This window comes from Bison bison, unplaced genomic scaffold (genome assembly GCF_000754665.1).
Source record: "Bison bison bison isolate TAMUID 2011002044 unplaced genomic scaffold, Bison_UMD1.0 scf7180017858048, whole genome shotgun sequence".
Lineage (NCBI taxonomy): Eukaryota > Metazoa > Chordata > Mammalia > Artiodactyla > Bovidae > Bison > Bison bison.
The window spans coordinates 4,378,431-4,397,146 of NW_011488621.1; the positions used below are offsets into that span (position 1 = coordinate 4,378,431).

Genomic DNA, 18,716 nt, shown 5'->3' on the forward strand with positions numbered 1-18,716 from the left:
ATGGTTTTGATCCCTGTCCCCTGTACAGTGTTTCAAACCTCCATCCATAGTTCATCAGGCACTCTGTCTATCAGATCTAGTCCCTTAAATCTATTTCTCACTTCCACTGTATAATGTAAGGGATTTGATATAGGTCATACCTGAATGGTCTAGTCGTTTTCCCTACTTTCAATTTAAGTCTGAATTTGGCAATAAGGAGTTCATGATCTGAGCCACAGTCAGCTCCCTGTCTTGTTTTTGCTGACTGTATAGAGTTTCTCCATCTTTGGCTGCAAAGGCTATACTCAATCTGATTTCGGTGTTGACCATCTGGTGATGTCCATGTGTAGAGTCTTAATAGTCATAACTAAAAACTGATATTTCTTATTTATGCTATTCTTGTGAAATCTTGCTTTACAGGCATGGCAAATACACAACCTATATTCATTTTCTATACTCCAAAAATATTAAATTGCATAGAAAGTACCTTTTCTTAAAAAGAACATCTAGTCATATCACTGAGACTATGAGTTTTTAATTTTTGCTTTTGTTCTATTTTGGCTTCAAAAATACTTTTGAAGAGTTATTTTTACAACTCTTTTATTCATACCATAATTACTTTTATTTATGTCATCTTGAATAATTTTAGTAGTATGTATTTTTTACAAAATGAACCAGAAACATCTAGATTATTCTCAGGTTACATGAAATATTCTCTCACAAATTATAATTTATTTAGTTTTCTCTGTATCATTTACTATATTCTCATTCCTAATCGTATTTTATCTTATTAAGATTATTGTATAGGGATAGTTGTTTAATGAAAAAATTCGGGAAGTTACACATATTTATTAGTCCCAGTTATCATATAACCTAATTAAAATGCCTGAAGAATTATGGTAGGAATTCAGCCTTCCTCACTAATATCCATTTTCCTGGAGGATCCGTAACATGGAGTACTGGGAACTGATCAAACACTCAGTATTGAGTTCCACATGTTCTTCCGTGCACTCACACACATCTGCACACACACACACATCCGCACACACAAAGGCTTGCTTTCAGAAGAAGACATCATTACCTTGTCTCTTCCTCTTTGAAAAGTTTAGGCAGCCTGACTTTTTTCTGCAAGAATATTTTAGGATATTGCTTCATAAACACATTGTGTGCTGATAGAATATTGGTTCGGCTTAAAAGAGAGAGAGAGAAATTATTATAAGTGCCATAAGGCTTCTGAAAGAAAGATTTTAAACTCAATATATACAACTTAATTCTATACTATTTAGTCTAAAAAAGCAAGTGACAAAAATATGAAGCATAAACATTTTATGCTTAAAAAATATCCACTATAAAAATTGTCTGTAGTGTGTTTCACTGAGAAATATTTTAAGAATAATAAATTTAGGGTAATGCTAATTGTCAAAAAATTATTTTTTTAGCTGAGTCTTCTTAAAATTTTATTTCTGTAATTTATTAAAGTGCTTATAAAATATACCACATAATTAAAATTCTCCCAAGATGATTCATATATAGTTTAGTATTGTATTAGTATTAGTTGCTCAGTTGTGTCTGACTCTTTGCGACCCCATGGACTGTAGCCCACCAGGCTCCTCTGTCCATGGAATTCTCCAGGCAAGAAAACTGGAGTGGGTTGCCATTCCCTTCTCCACATATATAGTTTACATACACATTATTCAAAGTATAGTTATCTGAATCTTTGCGATTATTTATGAAAATCTCATGTGCTATTGTTTTAGGATCAGAATAAAGATGTTTTCAAGCAGTATTTCAGCATTTCTGAAATCCAGATCACTGGACTCATCTCAGGTGTTTTTTAAAGATAGTTTTCTGATCCTTTTCCTGATGAAGCAAGATCTCCAAAGGTAGAGTCTGGGTAGTCTTCTTTATTTTAAATATCAACCTCCAGGTGATTCCTACTTGTATACAGGTTTCAATCCAGTGAAAATATTTTAATATGTGAATAACAAAATCTAATGAAATATAGCAAATTGTCAGTGTTAGGTAATGACACTTGTTTCTGAAAAGTCTGCTTCATTCAATTTTTAACTGACAACATCATGAAAATTTGGTCAGTTTTTTAGAATATTGAGTGCTCATCTCGACAGCTTGCATCAATAATTATCAAAAATTATCATACTTAAAATTGAACATTGACAAACGTCTTAATCAACATTTGCCTCATGACATTGCATATAAAAGTCTTCAAGATTTCCATGTTTCATTGTCAATGTAAATAACAGCACCACACTTTAAAATATTTGTAGCATCTTTTTTCTCTTGGCCTGAGTTCATAAAGTACTATGTTAATTCTTTACACAAAACAGAGTATATACTTTAAGAATCCTATTTAATTTAACTTAACTGATTCAAATAATGCAATGTGTGATTTATATGACATTAGAAATTTTCATTCCTACTCAGACTCTGTAGAGATGCACGGACCAAGAATCTACTGTTTTTCTAAACTCCAATCACTGAAACCATTGGGAAATTTCCTAAGATCTTTCTTTCTTTCTTTCTTTCTTTCTTTTTCTATCTGGAACACACATTTTGCAATCATCTGTTTTTTGGATTGTTATTTCTTATATGACAAACATTTTGCTAAGGTCTTTACATTACTTTTCTCTAATTCTATATTTATATAACATGAAAAGATTAAGTTCAGTTAGTTCAGTTGCTTAGTCGTGTCCGACTCTTTGTGACCCCATGAATTGCAGCATGCCAGGCCTCCCTGTCCATCACCAACACCCGGAGTTCACCCAAACTCATGTGCATTGAGTCAGTGATGCCATCCAGCCATCTCATCCTTTGTTGTCCCCTTCTCCTCCTGCCCTCAATCCCTCCCAGCATCAGGGTCTTTTCCAACGAGTCAACTTTTCGCATGAGGTGGCCAAAATATTGGAGTTTCAGCTTTAGCATCAGTCCTTCCAATGAACACCCAGTACTGGTCTCTGTTAAGATGGACTGGTTGGCTCTCCCTGCAGTCCAAGGAACTCTCAAGAGTCTTCTCCAACACCACAGTTCAAAAGCATCAATTCTTCAGTGCTCAGCTGTCTTCACAGTCCAACTCTCACATCCATACATGACTACTGGAAAAACCATAGACTTGACTAGACAGACCTTTGTTGGCAAAGTAATATCTCTGCTTTGGAATATGCTATCTAGGTTGGTCATGACTCCTTTTTCTTCCAAAGAGTAAACGTCTTTTAATTTCATGGCTGCAATCACCATCTGCAGTGATTTTGGAGCCCCCAAAAATAAAGTCTGTCACTGTTTCCACTGTTTCCACTTTTTCCCCATCTATTTGCCCTGAAGTGATGGGACCAGATACCATGATCTTTGTTTTCGGAATGTTGAGCTTTAAGCCAAGTTTTTCACTCTCCACTTTCACTTTCATCAAGAGGCTTTTTAGTTCCTCTTCACTTTCTTCCATAAGGGTGATGTCATCTGCGTATTTGAGTTTATCGATATTTCTCCCAGCAATCTTGATTCCAGCTTGTGCTTCTTCCAGTCCAGTGTTTCTCATGATGTACTCTGCATAGAAGTCAAATAAGCAGGGTGACAATATACAGCCTTGACATACTCCTTTTCCTATTTGGAACCAGTCTGCCATTCCATGTCCAGTTCTAACTGTTGCTTCCTGCATATATGTTTCTCAACCTGGTTCAAGCTGAAAAGATTGGTATTATTTAATTCCACTTACACATAAACTACAAAAGTAATATTAATTTGCCTAACTCATTTAACTAGGAAATAGAGGATAAAGGGTACATATGAAAATTAAATTGACTTCTAAACCCATTTTCTCAAACTTTTGGATATGCTACCCTACTAAATAATCAACATGTCAGTTCTTACTATGTGTCAAGGCACTATTCTAGGCAGTTTGCATGTATCTGATCATTTAATTCTTATACCATTTTATTAGCTAATACTCTTACTGTCATCTACGTTTTCTAGACTATAATACTGAGGCCCAAAGGAGTACAAAAGCATAATCTTTTTATTATTCTACATGGATCCAGTGTTCCAAGACTTGGAACCTTATTCCAATTGGTAATCTACATAAATCATCTTTGGAGTGGCTAAGAAATTTGTATCAAAGTGCTAAAATATTCACTTTTGTTCTTTTCTATGTATGGCTAAGATGTTTGCTTCATGTAACCCTTGAGAATTTTCAAAGTGTGATGGCTGGTGTACATGTAACTGGTGTTTATAATTTGTGTCTCCAAAGTAATGTTCCCAAGAAGTGAAAGATGTGGAAAGGTTAAAATGGAAGAGTTAAATGCTAGAATCAGTCTTCAGAATGAGGTCCTATGTGCCAAATAATGCTCTGATGGCTGTTCCATATCACAAAATGCAGACTACTCCTATTTCTGAGTTTCTTGTTGAAACAAAATCATACAATCCTATGTGTTTAGTCAGAATGCATTTTTGTTTAAAACCGTGTGAAATTTGTACATGAATGCATGTGAATGTGGGTGAGAAGTAGATTTGAAGAAACATGAAATAAATATAATTAGAAAGCCAAGGACAAAGAAAGATTTAGAACTACAGTAGGGTTGGAGAGTAGATCATGGATCCAAATAACTACTTGACAATTTGAGCGCTGTCCAGAAGATACTTATATTTTCCCATGGTGTGCGTAGACACTGCCTATGAATAAAATTGGTCATTTCATTGAGGTTAATCTGCAAGGAAATTCACCTACAAGGAAAAAACTCCAAATTCTTCAAGCAGATAAAGAAAAGATACATGAGAAAACCTATAGCTTTAGGAGATCAATCAAGACTGTGGAGTAAGAAGATGTGTAGCTTATCTCCCCACTCAAACACACCAAAAATAGATATGTATGAAAAGATGCTCAACATTGCTTATTATTAGAGAAAGGCAAATCAAAAACCACAATGAGATATCACCTCACACAGGTCAGAATGGCCATCATCAAAGTCTACAAACAATAAATCCTGGGGAGAGTGTGGAAAGGGAAAGCTCTTGCATTGTTGGTGGGAATGTAAACTGATGCAGCCACTATGGAAGACGGTTTGGAGATTCCTTAAAAAACTAAGAATAAAACCACCATATGACCCAGCAATCCCACTCGTAGGCATGTACCCTGAGGAAACCAGGGTTGAAAAAGACACATGTATCCCACTGTTCATTGCAGCACTATTTACAATAGCTAGAACATGGAAACAACCTAGATGCCCATCGATAGATGAATGGATAAAGAGGTTGTGGTACATATACACAATGGAATATTACTCAGCCATAAAAAGGAATGCACTGGACTCAGTTCTGATGAGGCAGTTGAACTTATTATACAGAAGGAAGTGAGTCAGATTGAGAAAGATAAATATCGTATTCTAACGCACATATACAGAATCTAGAAAAATGGTTCCAAAGAATTTATTTACAGGGGAGCAATGGAGAAACAGATATAGAAAACAAACAGACTAATGGGCATGGGAGAGGGGAGGAAAGGATGAGATGTATGGAAAGAGTAATGTGGAAACTTACATTACCGTATGTAAAATAGATGGCTGAAAGGAATTTGCTGTTATGTCTCAGGAAACTCAAACAGGGGCTCTGCATCAACCTAGAGGAGTGGGATGGGCAGGAAGATGGGAGGGAGGTTCAAAAGGGAAGGGGAATATGTATACCTGTGGCTGATTCATGTTGGGGTTTGATGGAAAACAGCAAAATTCTATAAAGCAATTATCCTTCAATTAAAAAAAAAGGAAACACACACACGAAACATATGTATATGAAGAACAATCCGCATTGAAAATTAACTAGAAACTGGCAGAAGGAATCCTGTTCAACCAAGGCTGTAAGAAATATGCACACATAATCAGGTGGCAAGGGAATGAAAATGATTAGGTCAGACCGTGCCCCAGGAAAGGACTCAGAGGAAAAGGGAGACAACAAGGGGGACACCCGATCTGGGTGTGGGGGTCTCAGCCCAGAGGTCCTACATGGGAAACAGGAGCCTCCTCGGCTCACTGGAGGACTGCTGAAGCTAAAAGGTGGGCTGCGGAAAACCGGGACTCCATTCACGCAGAAAACCAGTTGGCTAATTCTAACCTGAACCTAACCCTATGGTTATACCCTGGCATGTATCTCATCCCCAGTCAAACAAACATGCATTCTTCCTCCCTCAATGACACAGAGTGGCACAGGACCTGGGGAGGCCATGAGTAGGGAAAGATGTGCATACGGGGGGCAGAGGCCACAGGGTACCGGGAAGAGTCTGGGTGGGGCGGCAGCGACTGCTGTTTGCACTTACTGAAGCAGTGCATTAGAAGCAGCCCATATCTCTGACAGCAGCTCACGCCTTACCCACCAGTGTATACTGAGAGCTTGCATGGGCTCTCCTCTACTTGTGGGATAGCTCCATAACAGAGTGGGAGTGGAGGCTGGGGGCAGTGATTACCTGTGAGGGACAAAGTGGTCTTGAACTGAAGGCTACATCTAAGTGCAGCAAGGGAAGCAATTGCAAGTGTCTGCATAGTAGCACATCAGAGACATCTTGTAGCTCTGCTTGAGGCCAGCCCAAGTCCCCCTTGCTTCACCAGGACCTCCTCTGGGACAAGAGGTCTGGTGAAAGGGAGAGGGTAAAACAGCACACTTGAAGGTAACAGAGCCATCTGGGGCCTGAACCACAAGGCTCCTGCTCCAGCAACTTGAGATCACATCGCACTCCCATTGGTTGATGATGGTGACTGAGAAGCAGGAAAATCCTATTTCATAACCCCCTGCACCTCGAGCGCCTCCATCCCCATCACATCCCCTACCAAAGTCAGAGCTGATAGAATACCCTGAAGAAAACCACAACTTGCATCCACGTAAATTCAACTTCTTTACCAAAAGTACTGGGTACATGCAGTCTGTATAGGTGTGCCCTCATTTAATAGCAATCCTTCAAGACCACAAGAGGTAACTGTTTCCCATAAAATCACATGGGCAGAGAAAGTTAAGAAAAATGAAAAGGCAGAGGAACTGACCTCATTTGAAAGAATAAGAGAAAACACTTGAAAAAATAAATGAAACAGATATAAACAATTTACCACAAAAGAATTCATAGCATTGATATTAAAAATGGTAGCTAAATTAAGGGGAAAAAATCAACATACTCAGTCAGAATGTTAATACGGAACTAGAAAATATAAAAAAGACCCAATTTACTAGCTGAAATAAAACAGTAGAAGGAATGAATAGCAGACTAAGTTATACAGAAGAACACATAAGTGATCTATAAGATAGAACAATGGAAATCATGCAATAAGAATAGCAAAAAGAAAAATTATGAAAAAAATGTAAGAGATCCCTGTGATAACATTAAGCATACTGACATTTTCATAATAGCAGTTCCAGAAGAAGATGAGAGAGAGAGAGAAGGGGATCAATAAAGTATTTGAAAAAATAATGGCTGAAATTTCCAAAACCTGAAAAAGGAAATAGATATCCAGATACCAGAAGTATAGAGGGTGATGAACCCAAGATGAACCCAAGCAGACCAACACCAAGATACATCATAATTAAAGATCAGAGGGGAAATAAATAAAGTGGAGACCCCACTCTCAAAAAAAAAAAAATTAAAAGATTAATGAAACAAAGAGTTCTTTTTAAGATAAACAAAATTGTTAAGATTTAACAAGGCTCTTCAAGAATAAAAGAGAAAGATCAAAATAAACAAGATAAGTAATAAAGAGGAGAAATCACCATCAATATAACACAGATATGAAAATCATAAGAGAATATTATGAAAAGCTACATGCCAACAAATTGGACAATCTGGAAAAATTTGACAAATTTCTAGAAGCATGCCATCTTCCAAGACTAAATCAGAAAGAAATAAACAATCTGAACAGATCAATCATTAGCTGTGAAACTGAATCCGTCATCGAAAAAGTTCCAGAAAACAAAAATACAGAACTGGATGGCTTCACAGCAGAACTCTACCAGACATATAAAGAAAAGCTAATGCCTGTCCCTCTCAAACTGTTCCAAAAAAAGAAAGAGAAGGGAACACTACCCATTTTATGAGGCCACTATTACCCTGATACCAAAACTAGACAAAGATGCTCGCCCCTAAAATTATAGGGGGGAGCATTACCCCCCCATTATCCCCAATGAACATAGATATAAAAACCCTCAACAAAATACTAGCAAACTGAATCTAACAATATATAAAAAGGATCATACACCATGATCAAGTTGGACTTACTCCAGGGATGTGAGGTTAGTTCAATATTCACAAATTAATCACTGTGATAGAGCACTCTGACAAAACGAAGAATAAAGCTCACATGACCGTCTCAAATGATGCAGGGAAGCATTCAGCAAAATTCAATGCAGATTCATTATAAAAGCTCTCATTGAAATAGATATAGAGAGACCATATTTCAAAATAATAAAAGCCATTCAAAACAAATCCACAGGTAACATACTCAAAGGTGAAAAGCTAAAACCCTCTCTGATAAAATCAGGAGCAAGAAAAGGATGCCAACTATCATCACTTTTATTTGACATATTAATAGAATTGGAAGCTCTAACCACAACAATTAGATAAGAAAAAGAAACAAATGGAATCCAAATTGGAAAGGAAGAAGTTGAAATGTCCCCATTTTTCAGATATCATGATACTTTACATACAAAACCCTAAAGTCTCTACCAAAAAAATTATAGAACTAAAAAATATAAATTCAGAAAAGAAGCAGGATACAAGTTTAAATAAAATAATATGTTACTTTTCTATACACTAATAATAAACTATCAGAAAGATATAGTAAAAAAACCCTATAAACTCTCATCAAAATAAAATGTCTAGGAATAAACATAATTAAGGAGGTGAAAGAACTGTACTCTAAAAATTATAAAACATGATAAAGGAAATTAAAAATAATACAAAGACTTGTAAATATGTCCCATTCTCTTACAGTGGAAGAATTAACATTGCTAAAGTGGCCACACTACCCAGGTTAGTTCTGACTCTTTGCGACCCCATGGACTGCAGCAGGCCAGGCCTCCCTGTCCATCACCAACTCTTGGAGTTTACTCAGACTCATGGCCATCAAGTCGGTGATGCCATCCAGCCATCTCTTTTTTTATAGTTCTTCTGTGTATTCTGTTTATATTACCCAAAGTAGTCCACAAATTTAATGCAACACCTATTAAAATACCCATGACATTTTTTACAGAACTAGAATAATTCTAAAATGCATATGAAGCCACAAAACCCCCAATAGCCAAAGCAATCTTAAAATAAGCAAACAAAAGAAGTTGGGATTATCACCCTCCCAGACTTCTGACGATCCTACAAATCTACAGTAATCAAAACAGCATGATATGGGCACAGAAAACAGACATCGAGATTCACGGAACAGAAACGAGAAACCAGAAATAAACCCAAACATCTCTGACCAGTTAATCTTCACCAAATGAGGCAAGAGTATGCAACAGAGAAAAGACAGCCTCTTCAAAAAGTGATACTGTGAAACCTAGACGGCCACATGTGAAAAAAATGAAATTAGAACATTTCCTTAAACCATACAAATAAACTCAAATGGATTAAATGCCTAAATGTAGGACTTGGAACCATAAAACTTCTCGACACAATATAGGCAGAATACTGAAAATCATAGCAGTAGTTTTTGGGTCTCTCTCCTAAGAAGAGGTGGCAAGAATACATAGAGGAACTATACGAAAAAGATCTTCATGACCCAGATAATTACAATGGTGTGATCACTCACCTAGAGCCAGACATCCTGGAATGTGAGGTCAAGTGGGCCTTAAGAAGCATCACTACAAACAAAGCTAGTGAAGGTGATGGAATTCCAGCTGAGCTATTTAAAATTCTAAAAGATGATGCTGTGAAATTGCTGTAACTCAGTATGTCAGCAAATGTGGAAAACTCAACAGTGGCCACAGGACTAGTAAATGTCAGTTTTCATTCCAATCCTGAAGAAAGGCAATGCCAAAGAATGCTCAAACTACTGCACAATTGCACTCATCTCACACGCTAGTAAAGTAATGGTCAAAATTCTCCAAGCCAGGCTTCAGCAATATGTGAACTGTGAACTTGCAGATGTTCAAGCTGGTTTTAGAAAAGGCAGAGGAACCAGAGATCAAATTGCCAACATCTGCTGAATCATGGAAAAAGCAAGAGCGTTCCAGAAAAACATCTATTCCTTCTTTATTGATTGTGCCAAAGCCTTTGACTGTGTGGATCACAATAAACTGTGGAAAATTCTGAAAGAGATGGCACCAGACCACTTGACCTGCCTTTGAGAAATTTGTATGCAGGTCAGGAAGCAACAGTTAGAACTGGACATGGAACAACAGACTGGCTCCAAATAGGGGAAGGAGTACGTCAAGGCTGTATATTGCCACCCTGCTTATTTAACTTATATGCAGAGTACATCATGAGAAATGCTGGGCTGGAAGAAACACAAGCTGGAATCAAGATTGCTGGGAGAAATATCAATAACCTCAGATATGCAGATGACATCACCCTTATGGCAGAAAGTGAAAAAGAATTAAAGAGCCTCTTGATGAAAGTGAAAGAGGAGAGTGAAAAAGTTGGCTTAAAACTCAACATTCAGAACACTAAAGTCATGGCATCTGGTCCCACCACTTCATGGGAAATAGATGGGGAAACTGTGTCAGACTTTATTTTTTTGGGCTCCAAAATCACTGCAGATGGTGATTGCAGCCATGAAATTAAAAGACACTTACTCCTTGGAAGGAAAGTTATGACCAACCTAGATAGCATATTGAAAAGCAGAGACATTACTTTGCCAACAAAGGTCCATCTAGTCAAAGCTATGGTTTTTCCAGTAGTCATGTATTGATGTGAGAGTTGGACTGTGAAGAAAGCTGAGTGCCAAAGAATTGATGCTTTTGAACTGTGTTGTTGGAGAAGACTCTTGAGAATCCCTTGGACTGAAAGGAGATGCAACCAGTCCATCCTAAAGGAGATCAGTCTTGGGTGTTCATGGGAAGGACTGATATTGAAGCTGAAATTCCAATACTTTGGCCACCTGATGCAAAGAACTGACTCATTTGAAAAGACCCTGATGCTGGGAAAGATTGAAGATGGGAAGAGAAGGGGACGACAGAGGATAAGATGGTTGGGTGGCATCACCGACTCAATGGACATGTTTTAGTAATCTCCAGGAGTTGGTGATGGACAGGGAGGCCTGGCATGCTGCACTCCATGGGGTTGCAAAGAATCAGACAGGACTGAGCAACTGAACTCAACTGAACTCCTAAGCCAACAGAAATAAAAGCAAAAATAAACAAATGGGACCTAATTAAGCTTAAAATCCTTTCCAAAGCAAAAGATACTGTCAACAATACAAAAAGACAGCAAACAGAATTGGAGAATCTATTTACAAATGACATGAGCAGCCTGGGTATAAAATCCAAAATATGTAAACAGCTTGTAAGAGTCAGTATCAAGAAACAAACAAACAACCCAACTGATAATGGGCAATAGTCCTGGATAGTTCTTTTTCCACAGAAGAAGTTCAGATGGCTAACAGACATATGAAAATGAGATAAAAATCTAATTTCTACAGAAATGCAAATTCAAGCCACAATGAGGTATCACCTTGCACCTGCTGAAATGGCTGTTATCAAAAAAATAAATAAATAAATAAATGTTACTGAGAATACGGGGAAAGGGGAACACTTGTACACTGGTGGTGGGAAAATAAATTGGTAAGACAGCTATGTAAAACACTATAGAATTTCCTCAAAAAGTTAGAACTATAACTAAAATATTATCCAGCAATTCCACTGCTGGGAATATATCTGGAAAAAAATGTAAGCACTAATTTGGAAAGATACATGCCTCCCAAAGTTTATAGCACTATTTACAATAAATAAGATATGGAAGCAACCCAAGTGTCCACCAATAAATGAATGGATAAAAAAGATATGGTATATAGAGAGAGAGGAGATCGAACCCTACTGGCAACTGTGCATGCAAAGGATTCAGGTTGCAAAGTCCTTATGAGAATCTAATACCTGATGATCTGATTCCATATTATGGTGAATTGTACAATTATTTCATTATATATCCCAATGTAATAATAATAGAAATAAAGCCTACAATAAATGTAACATGCTTGAATCATCCTGAAACCACCACCCTGCCATCCACCAAAAAATTGTCTTCTGTGAAACCAGTCCCTGGTGCCAAAAAGGTTGGGGACTGCTGCTCTGATTGGCACCAAACACCATATAAACACTGCAGGAATTCTTAATCCCTTCTGCAGGATGGCTTAAGCCCAAGATTTTGTGACCCTGTGGACTGTAGCCTACTAGGCTCTTCCATCCATTTTCCAGGCAAGAATACTGGAGTGGGTTGCCATTTCCTTCTCCAGGAGATCTTCCCAACCCAGGGATTGAACACCGGCCTCTCACATTGTAGGCAGACGCTTTACCATCTGAGCCACTGGGGAAGTCATATATTTTTAGAATATTACTCATCAGAAGCCTCTTGAGAGTCCCTTGGACAGCAAGGTAATTAGACCTGTCGATCCTAGAGGAAATCAATCCTGAATATTCATTGGAAGGACTGATGCTGAAGCTGGAAATCCAATACCTTGGCCACCTGATGCAAAATGCAGATTCATTGAAAAAGACTCTGATGCTGGGAAAGACTGAGGGCAAGAGGAGAAGGGGGTGACAGAGGAGGAGATGGTTGGAAGGCATCATTGACTCAATGGACATGAGTTTGAGCAAACTCTCAGAGATAGTGAAGGATAGGAAAGTCTGGCATGCTGCAGTCTATGCAGTTGCAAAGAGTCAGACATGACTGAGCAACTGAACAACAACAATGAAAACAAAATTCTGCCTTTTGCAGCAATGTAGCTGAACCTAGAAAATATTATGCTTAGTGAAATGTCAGACAAATACTGTGCATTTTGCACAGTCTTTGTGGAATCTAAAAAATAAAAAGAAAGTATTCAGCACAACAGATTCAGAGATACATATTTTTTTTAAATCTTGTTTATCAGTAAGAAGAAAGAAGCAAGGAGGCACAAGATAGGGGTATGGAATTAAGAGATACAAACTCTTACATAAAATAGATTAGCCACAAAGATATATTATATAGCAAGGGAGTTATAACCATTGTTTTGTAATAACTTTTAATGGAATATAGTCTGCAAAAATACCGAACCACCATGCAGTATACCTGAAAGTAATTCTTGCCTGGAAAATTCCATGGAGAGAGGAGCCTGGTGGGCTTCAGTTCATGGGGTCAAAAAGAGTCAGGCATGACTGAGCTCACACACACACACACACACACACACACAATATAAAATTTTATAAATCAATTATATTTCAGTAAAAATAAACAAACCAATAGCTTTACACACAAGAAATATAAACCATGTCCAAGATGCTACATATTCAAGGATCATAAAATTAAACGCTTACCCTGGCCAAGCAGGTTTCAAAAGGTGAGGACTGTGGTGAACAGGAGAGATTATGCCCGTAAAACGGGAGCCATGGCCCTTCTCTTAAACCCACTTTTGTCATGTAATAAGGGAAGTTCAAAGTGGTTAGATATTGCAGGGCATTTTCTTAAGAAGCCAGAAATCTGAACACATATGTGAAAATTTGTGATGTTTGAATATTAGCAACTGCTGTACACTGAATTATGACCCCTTCAAAATTTATTTTGAAGCCCTGGTTCCCCATTTCATCTGTATTTGGAGATAGAAATTTTAGGAGATATTAAGGCTAAACTATATTGTACAAATCGATATCTAATCAATTCAAAATGATTGATGACCATAAAAGCAGAGAAATAAGAAGGATCTCTCTCTCTCCACATGCAAGCACCAAAGACAGGCCAAGGGAGAACATGGAGAGAAGGCATCTCTGTGCAAGTTAGGAAGAGCACCTCCACCAGAAACTGAATCAACTCGCATCTTGGACTCGGACTGCCTGGCCTCCAGAACTGTGAGAGTTTCTGACATTTAAAACAGTTAATAGCATTATGCTGAAGAAAGTAGAAAAACCACTAGGCCACTCAGGCATGACCTAAATCAAATCCCTTATACTATACAGTGGAGGTGACAAATAGATTCAAGGAATTATATCTGCTAGACAGATGCCTAAAGAACTATGGATAGAGGTTCGTAACATTGTATAGGAGGCAGTGACCAAAACCATTCCAAAGAAAAAGAAATTCAAGACTGCAGAATGGTTGTCTGAGAAGACTTTTACAAATATTAACAGCATGAGGACTTAAACAAGTGAAAGGCAAGGGAGAAAGGAAAAGACATGAATTGAGGGAAGAGTTCCAGAGAAGAGGACGAAAGTTTTCTCAAGTGAACAATGCAAAGAAATAAATAGAGGAAAACAATAGAATGGGAAAACACTAGAGATCGCTTCAAGAAAATTAGAGATATCAAAGGGAAATTTCATGCAGAGATGGGCAAGATAAAACACATAAACTGTAAAGATCTAACAGACACAGAAGAGATTAAGAAGAGGTAGCAAGAATAAACAGAAGAACTATATAGAAAAGGTTTCAATCACCCAGATAAGCCTGATGGTGTGGTCACTCACTAGAGTCAGACATTCTGGAGTGTCAAGTGGGCCTTAGGAAGAATTGCTATGAACAAAGCTAGAGGAGGAAATGAAATTCCAGCTGAGCTATTTAAAATCCTGAAAGATGATGCTGTGAAAGTGCTGGACTCAATATGTTAGCAAATTTGGAAAACTCAGCAGTGGCCACAGGACTGAAAAAGTTCAGTTTTCATTCCAATCCCAAAGAAGGGCAATGTCAAAGAATGTTCAAACTACCATACAACTGTGCTCCTTTCAAATCCTAGCAAGTTTATGCTCAAAATTGTTCAAGCGAGGCTTCAGCATTATGTGAACTGAGAACTTCCAGATATACAAACTGGGTTCCAAAGAGGAAGATGAACCAGAGATCAAATTGCCAACATTCACTGGATCATGGAGAAGGCAACAGAATTTCAGAAAAATAGCTACTTCTGCTTCCTTGAGAACACTAAAGCCTTTGACTCTGCAGATCACAGCAAACTGTGGAAAATTCTTAAAGAGTTGGGAGTACCTTACCTGCCCCCTGAGAAATCTGTATGTGGGTCAAAAAGCAGCATTTAGAACCAGGCATGGAGCAGCTGGCCGATTCAAAATTGGGAAAGAAATACCACAACACTGTATGCTGTCACCCTGCTTGTTTAACTTCTATCCATAGTACATCATGTGAAACGCTGGGCTGGATGAAGCACAAGCTGGAATCAAAATTTCTGGGAGAAAGATCAACAACCTCAGATATGTAGATGATACCATTGTAATGGGAGAATGTGACTTTGTTAAAATGTCCAAATGGGCAGAGCTATGGTTTTTCCAGAAGTCATGTACAGATGTCAGAGTTGGATCATAAGGAAAGCTGAGCACCAAAGAATTAATGCTTTAGAATGATGGTGCTGGACAAGACTCAAGAGAGTCCCTTGGACTGAAAGAAGATGAAGTCAATCAATCCTAAAGGAAATCAACACTGAACATTCATTGGAAGGACTGATGCTAAAGCTGATGCTCCATTACTTCAGCCACCTGATGGGAATAACCAACTCACTGGAAAAGATCCTGGTTCTGGGAAGGATTGCAGGCAAAAAAAGAAGATGGGAGCAGACGATGGGGTGGTTAGACAGCATCATCAACTGGATGGACATGAATTTCAGGAAACTCCGGGAGATAGTGGAGGACAGAGGAGCCTGGTGTGCTTCATCCATGGGGTTGCAAAGCGTTGGACATGACATCCCAAATGAACAACAACAAAAAGAAGTACTATGTTCTGGCAGCCCAAGCAGACTAAGATAGTAACTTACTTTCAAATCTGTCTAAATTTCTGTGTGTGGATCAATCAAAATAATTTTGGGGGTGATATCTATCTGAGGTCGGAGAGAAGAACACCAACTGAGTAACAGCTTTGGGAGGGTTCCTTGATTGTGTAACATTAGGAATCTGCTCAGTCGTGTCCGACTCTGCAAATGCCCTGTCTGTCCATCGAATTCTCCAGGCAAGAATACTGGAGTGGGTTGCCATTCCCTTCTCCAGGGGAACTTCTTGACTCAGGAATTGAATCTGAGTCAGGGCAGATTCTTTACCTCCTGAGCTACCAGGGAAGTCCATGAAGAATCCTAGTCTTGTGGTTAAGATAACCTACTTGTATACTAATTTTTCAGAGAATGCAATGGCACCCCACTCCAGTGTTCCTGCCTGGAGAATCCCAGGGATGGGGGACCCTGGTAGGCTACCATCTATGGGGTCCCACAGAGTCAGACACGACTGAAGTGACTTAGCATAGCATAGCATAGTAATTTTTATACTTTATGTAAAATAGCCAGTCATTTAAACTTTATATGCCTCATTTCTTTATCCTTAAAGCAAGAGATTAGTAATAACAGCATCTCTAGGTATAATATCTAATATCATATATTTATCTCAAAGACTTCTCTACACTACACTAAACCATACCTTCTCTTCTTAGGCACAGAAGGAGACATTTCCTAACCTTTCTTGTGGTATCTGGCTGAGTTCTAGCCAATGGAATATGGAAGATAAGGTGTGAAGGATGTGTACCACTTCAGACTGGGATCATCAAAATCTTTCCCCAACTTCACAAAAAAAATCCTTTCCATGAGAGATCCTCTACCTTTTTTCCTTTCAGCATGAAGCAAATTATTAGGGAGAACTTGGAAGATAAGCAGAAAAAAATCGGAGAGCAAAAGATTGGAGAAAGCCTGAGTCCCTAAACCAGAAAAACAGCCTGCCAATCAAAAACAGCATTATAGGGTTTGATGTGAAAAAGAAATAGATTCTATTATGTTGATTCTTGAAAGGCAGTGTCAAAGAGTGTACAAACCATTGCACAGTTGCACTCATTTCACATGCTAGCAAGTAATGTTCAAAATTCTCTAAGCTAAGCTTCAGCAGTGCATGAACCAAGAACTTCCAGGTGTACAAGAAAAGGCAGAGGAACTAGAGATCAAATTGACAATAACCACTGGATCACAGAAAAGGCAAGAGAATTCCAGAAAAACATCTACTTCTGCTTTATTGACTATGCTAAAGTCTTCAACTATGTGGATTACAACAAACTGTGGAAAATTCTAAAAGAGATGGGAATACCAGACCACTTTATCTGACTCCTGTGAAACCTGTATGCAGGTCAAGAAGCAACAATTAAAACCAGACATGGGACAATGGGCTGGTTCAAAAATGGGAAATAAGTATATTAGGGGTGTATATTGTCACCCTGCTTATTTAACTTAAATGCAGAGTACATCATGCAAAACTCTGGGCTGGATGAAGCACAAGCTGGAATCAAGATTGCCTGGAGAAATATCAATAACCCCAGATATGCAGATGACACCAACCTTATGGCAGAAAGCAAAGAAGAACAGAAGAGCTTCTTGATGAAGGTGAAAGAGGAGAGTGAAAAAGCTGGCTTGAAACTCAACAATCAAAAAACTAAGATCAGTGCACTTCATAGCAAATAGATGGGAAACAATGACACACATCATTTTCTTGGGCTCCAAAATCACTGCAGATGGTGACTGCAGCCATGAAATTAAAAGACACTTGCTCCTTGGAAGAAAACCTATGACCAACCTAGACATCATATTAAAAAGTAGGGACAATACTTTGCTGACTAAGGTCTAGTCAAAGCTATGATTTTTTTTCCAGTAGTCATGTGTGGATGTGAGTTGGACCCTAAAGAAGGCTGAGCGCTGAAGAACTGATGCTTTTGAACTGTGGTGTTGAAGATTCTTCAAAGTCCCTTGAACTGCAAGGAGATCAAAAAAAGTCCATCCTAAAGGAAATCAGTCCTGAATATTCATTGGAAGGACTGATGCTAAAACTGAAGCTCCAATACTTTGGCCACCTGATTCGAAAAACTAACTCATTAGAAAAGACCCTGATGCTGGGAAAGATTGAGGGCAGGAGGAGAAGGGGACAACAGAGGACAAGATGGTTGGATGGCATCACCGACTCAATGGACATGAGTTTGAAGAAGCTCTGGGAGTTGGTGATGGACAGGGAAGCCTGGCGTGCTGCAGTCCATGGGGTCACAAAGAGCTGGACACGGCTGAGCGACTGAACAACAACAAACAGCAGCTGGGACCATCCTAACTAGCACAGTATGTCTTCCACATCCCTCTCAGTTCTGCTCACAAGTCTCAGGGGATAATAAGCTTTTTCATAAAATGTTTACTTATCAATTATATTTATGTGATTGCCCTAAAAGTCATAAAATCTGACTCTCTTCAACCACTTTTGGATTTTTTTGTTGAATGTGCCTTACAAATGTTGTACCATCTATACACTTATTTGATGAAAATTGAAAGAAATATGAATGTTATCTTTGCACATTAGGAGATACAATATTTATAAAATGTTTATGACATATGTGTGGAGAAGGCAATGGCACCCCACTCCAATACTCTTGCCTGGAAAATCCCATGGACAGAGGAGCCTGTAGGCTGCAGTCCATGGGGTCGCTAAGAGTCGGACAGACTGAGCAACTTCACTTTCACTTTTCACTTTTCACTTTCATGCATTGGAGAAGGAAATGGCAACCCACTTCAGCGTTCTTGCCTGGAAAATCCCAGGGACTGTGGAGCCTGATGGGCTGCCATCATGGGGTCGCACAGAGT

The 18,716-nt window shown here is 38.4% G+C and overlaps 1 protein-coding gene across 1 annotated transcript in view; it reads right to left on the reverse strand.

Annotated features, from left to right (window-relative positions):
- CNBD1 (cyclic nucleotide binding domain containing 1) overlaps positions 1-18,716 on the reverse strand; it is a 531,230-nt gene that overhangs the window by 476,209 nt on the left and 36,305 nt on the right. The window contains exon 3 of the mRNA XM_010862239.1: positions 1,061-1,168. Within this exon, the coding sequence (XP_010860541.1) occupies positions 1,061-1,168 (108 nt within the window). The remainder of the gene's footprint in view (positions 1-1,060; positions 1,169-18,716) is intronic.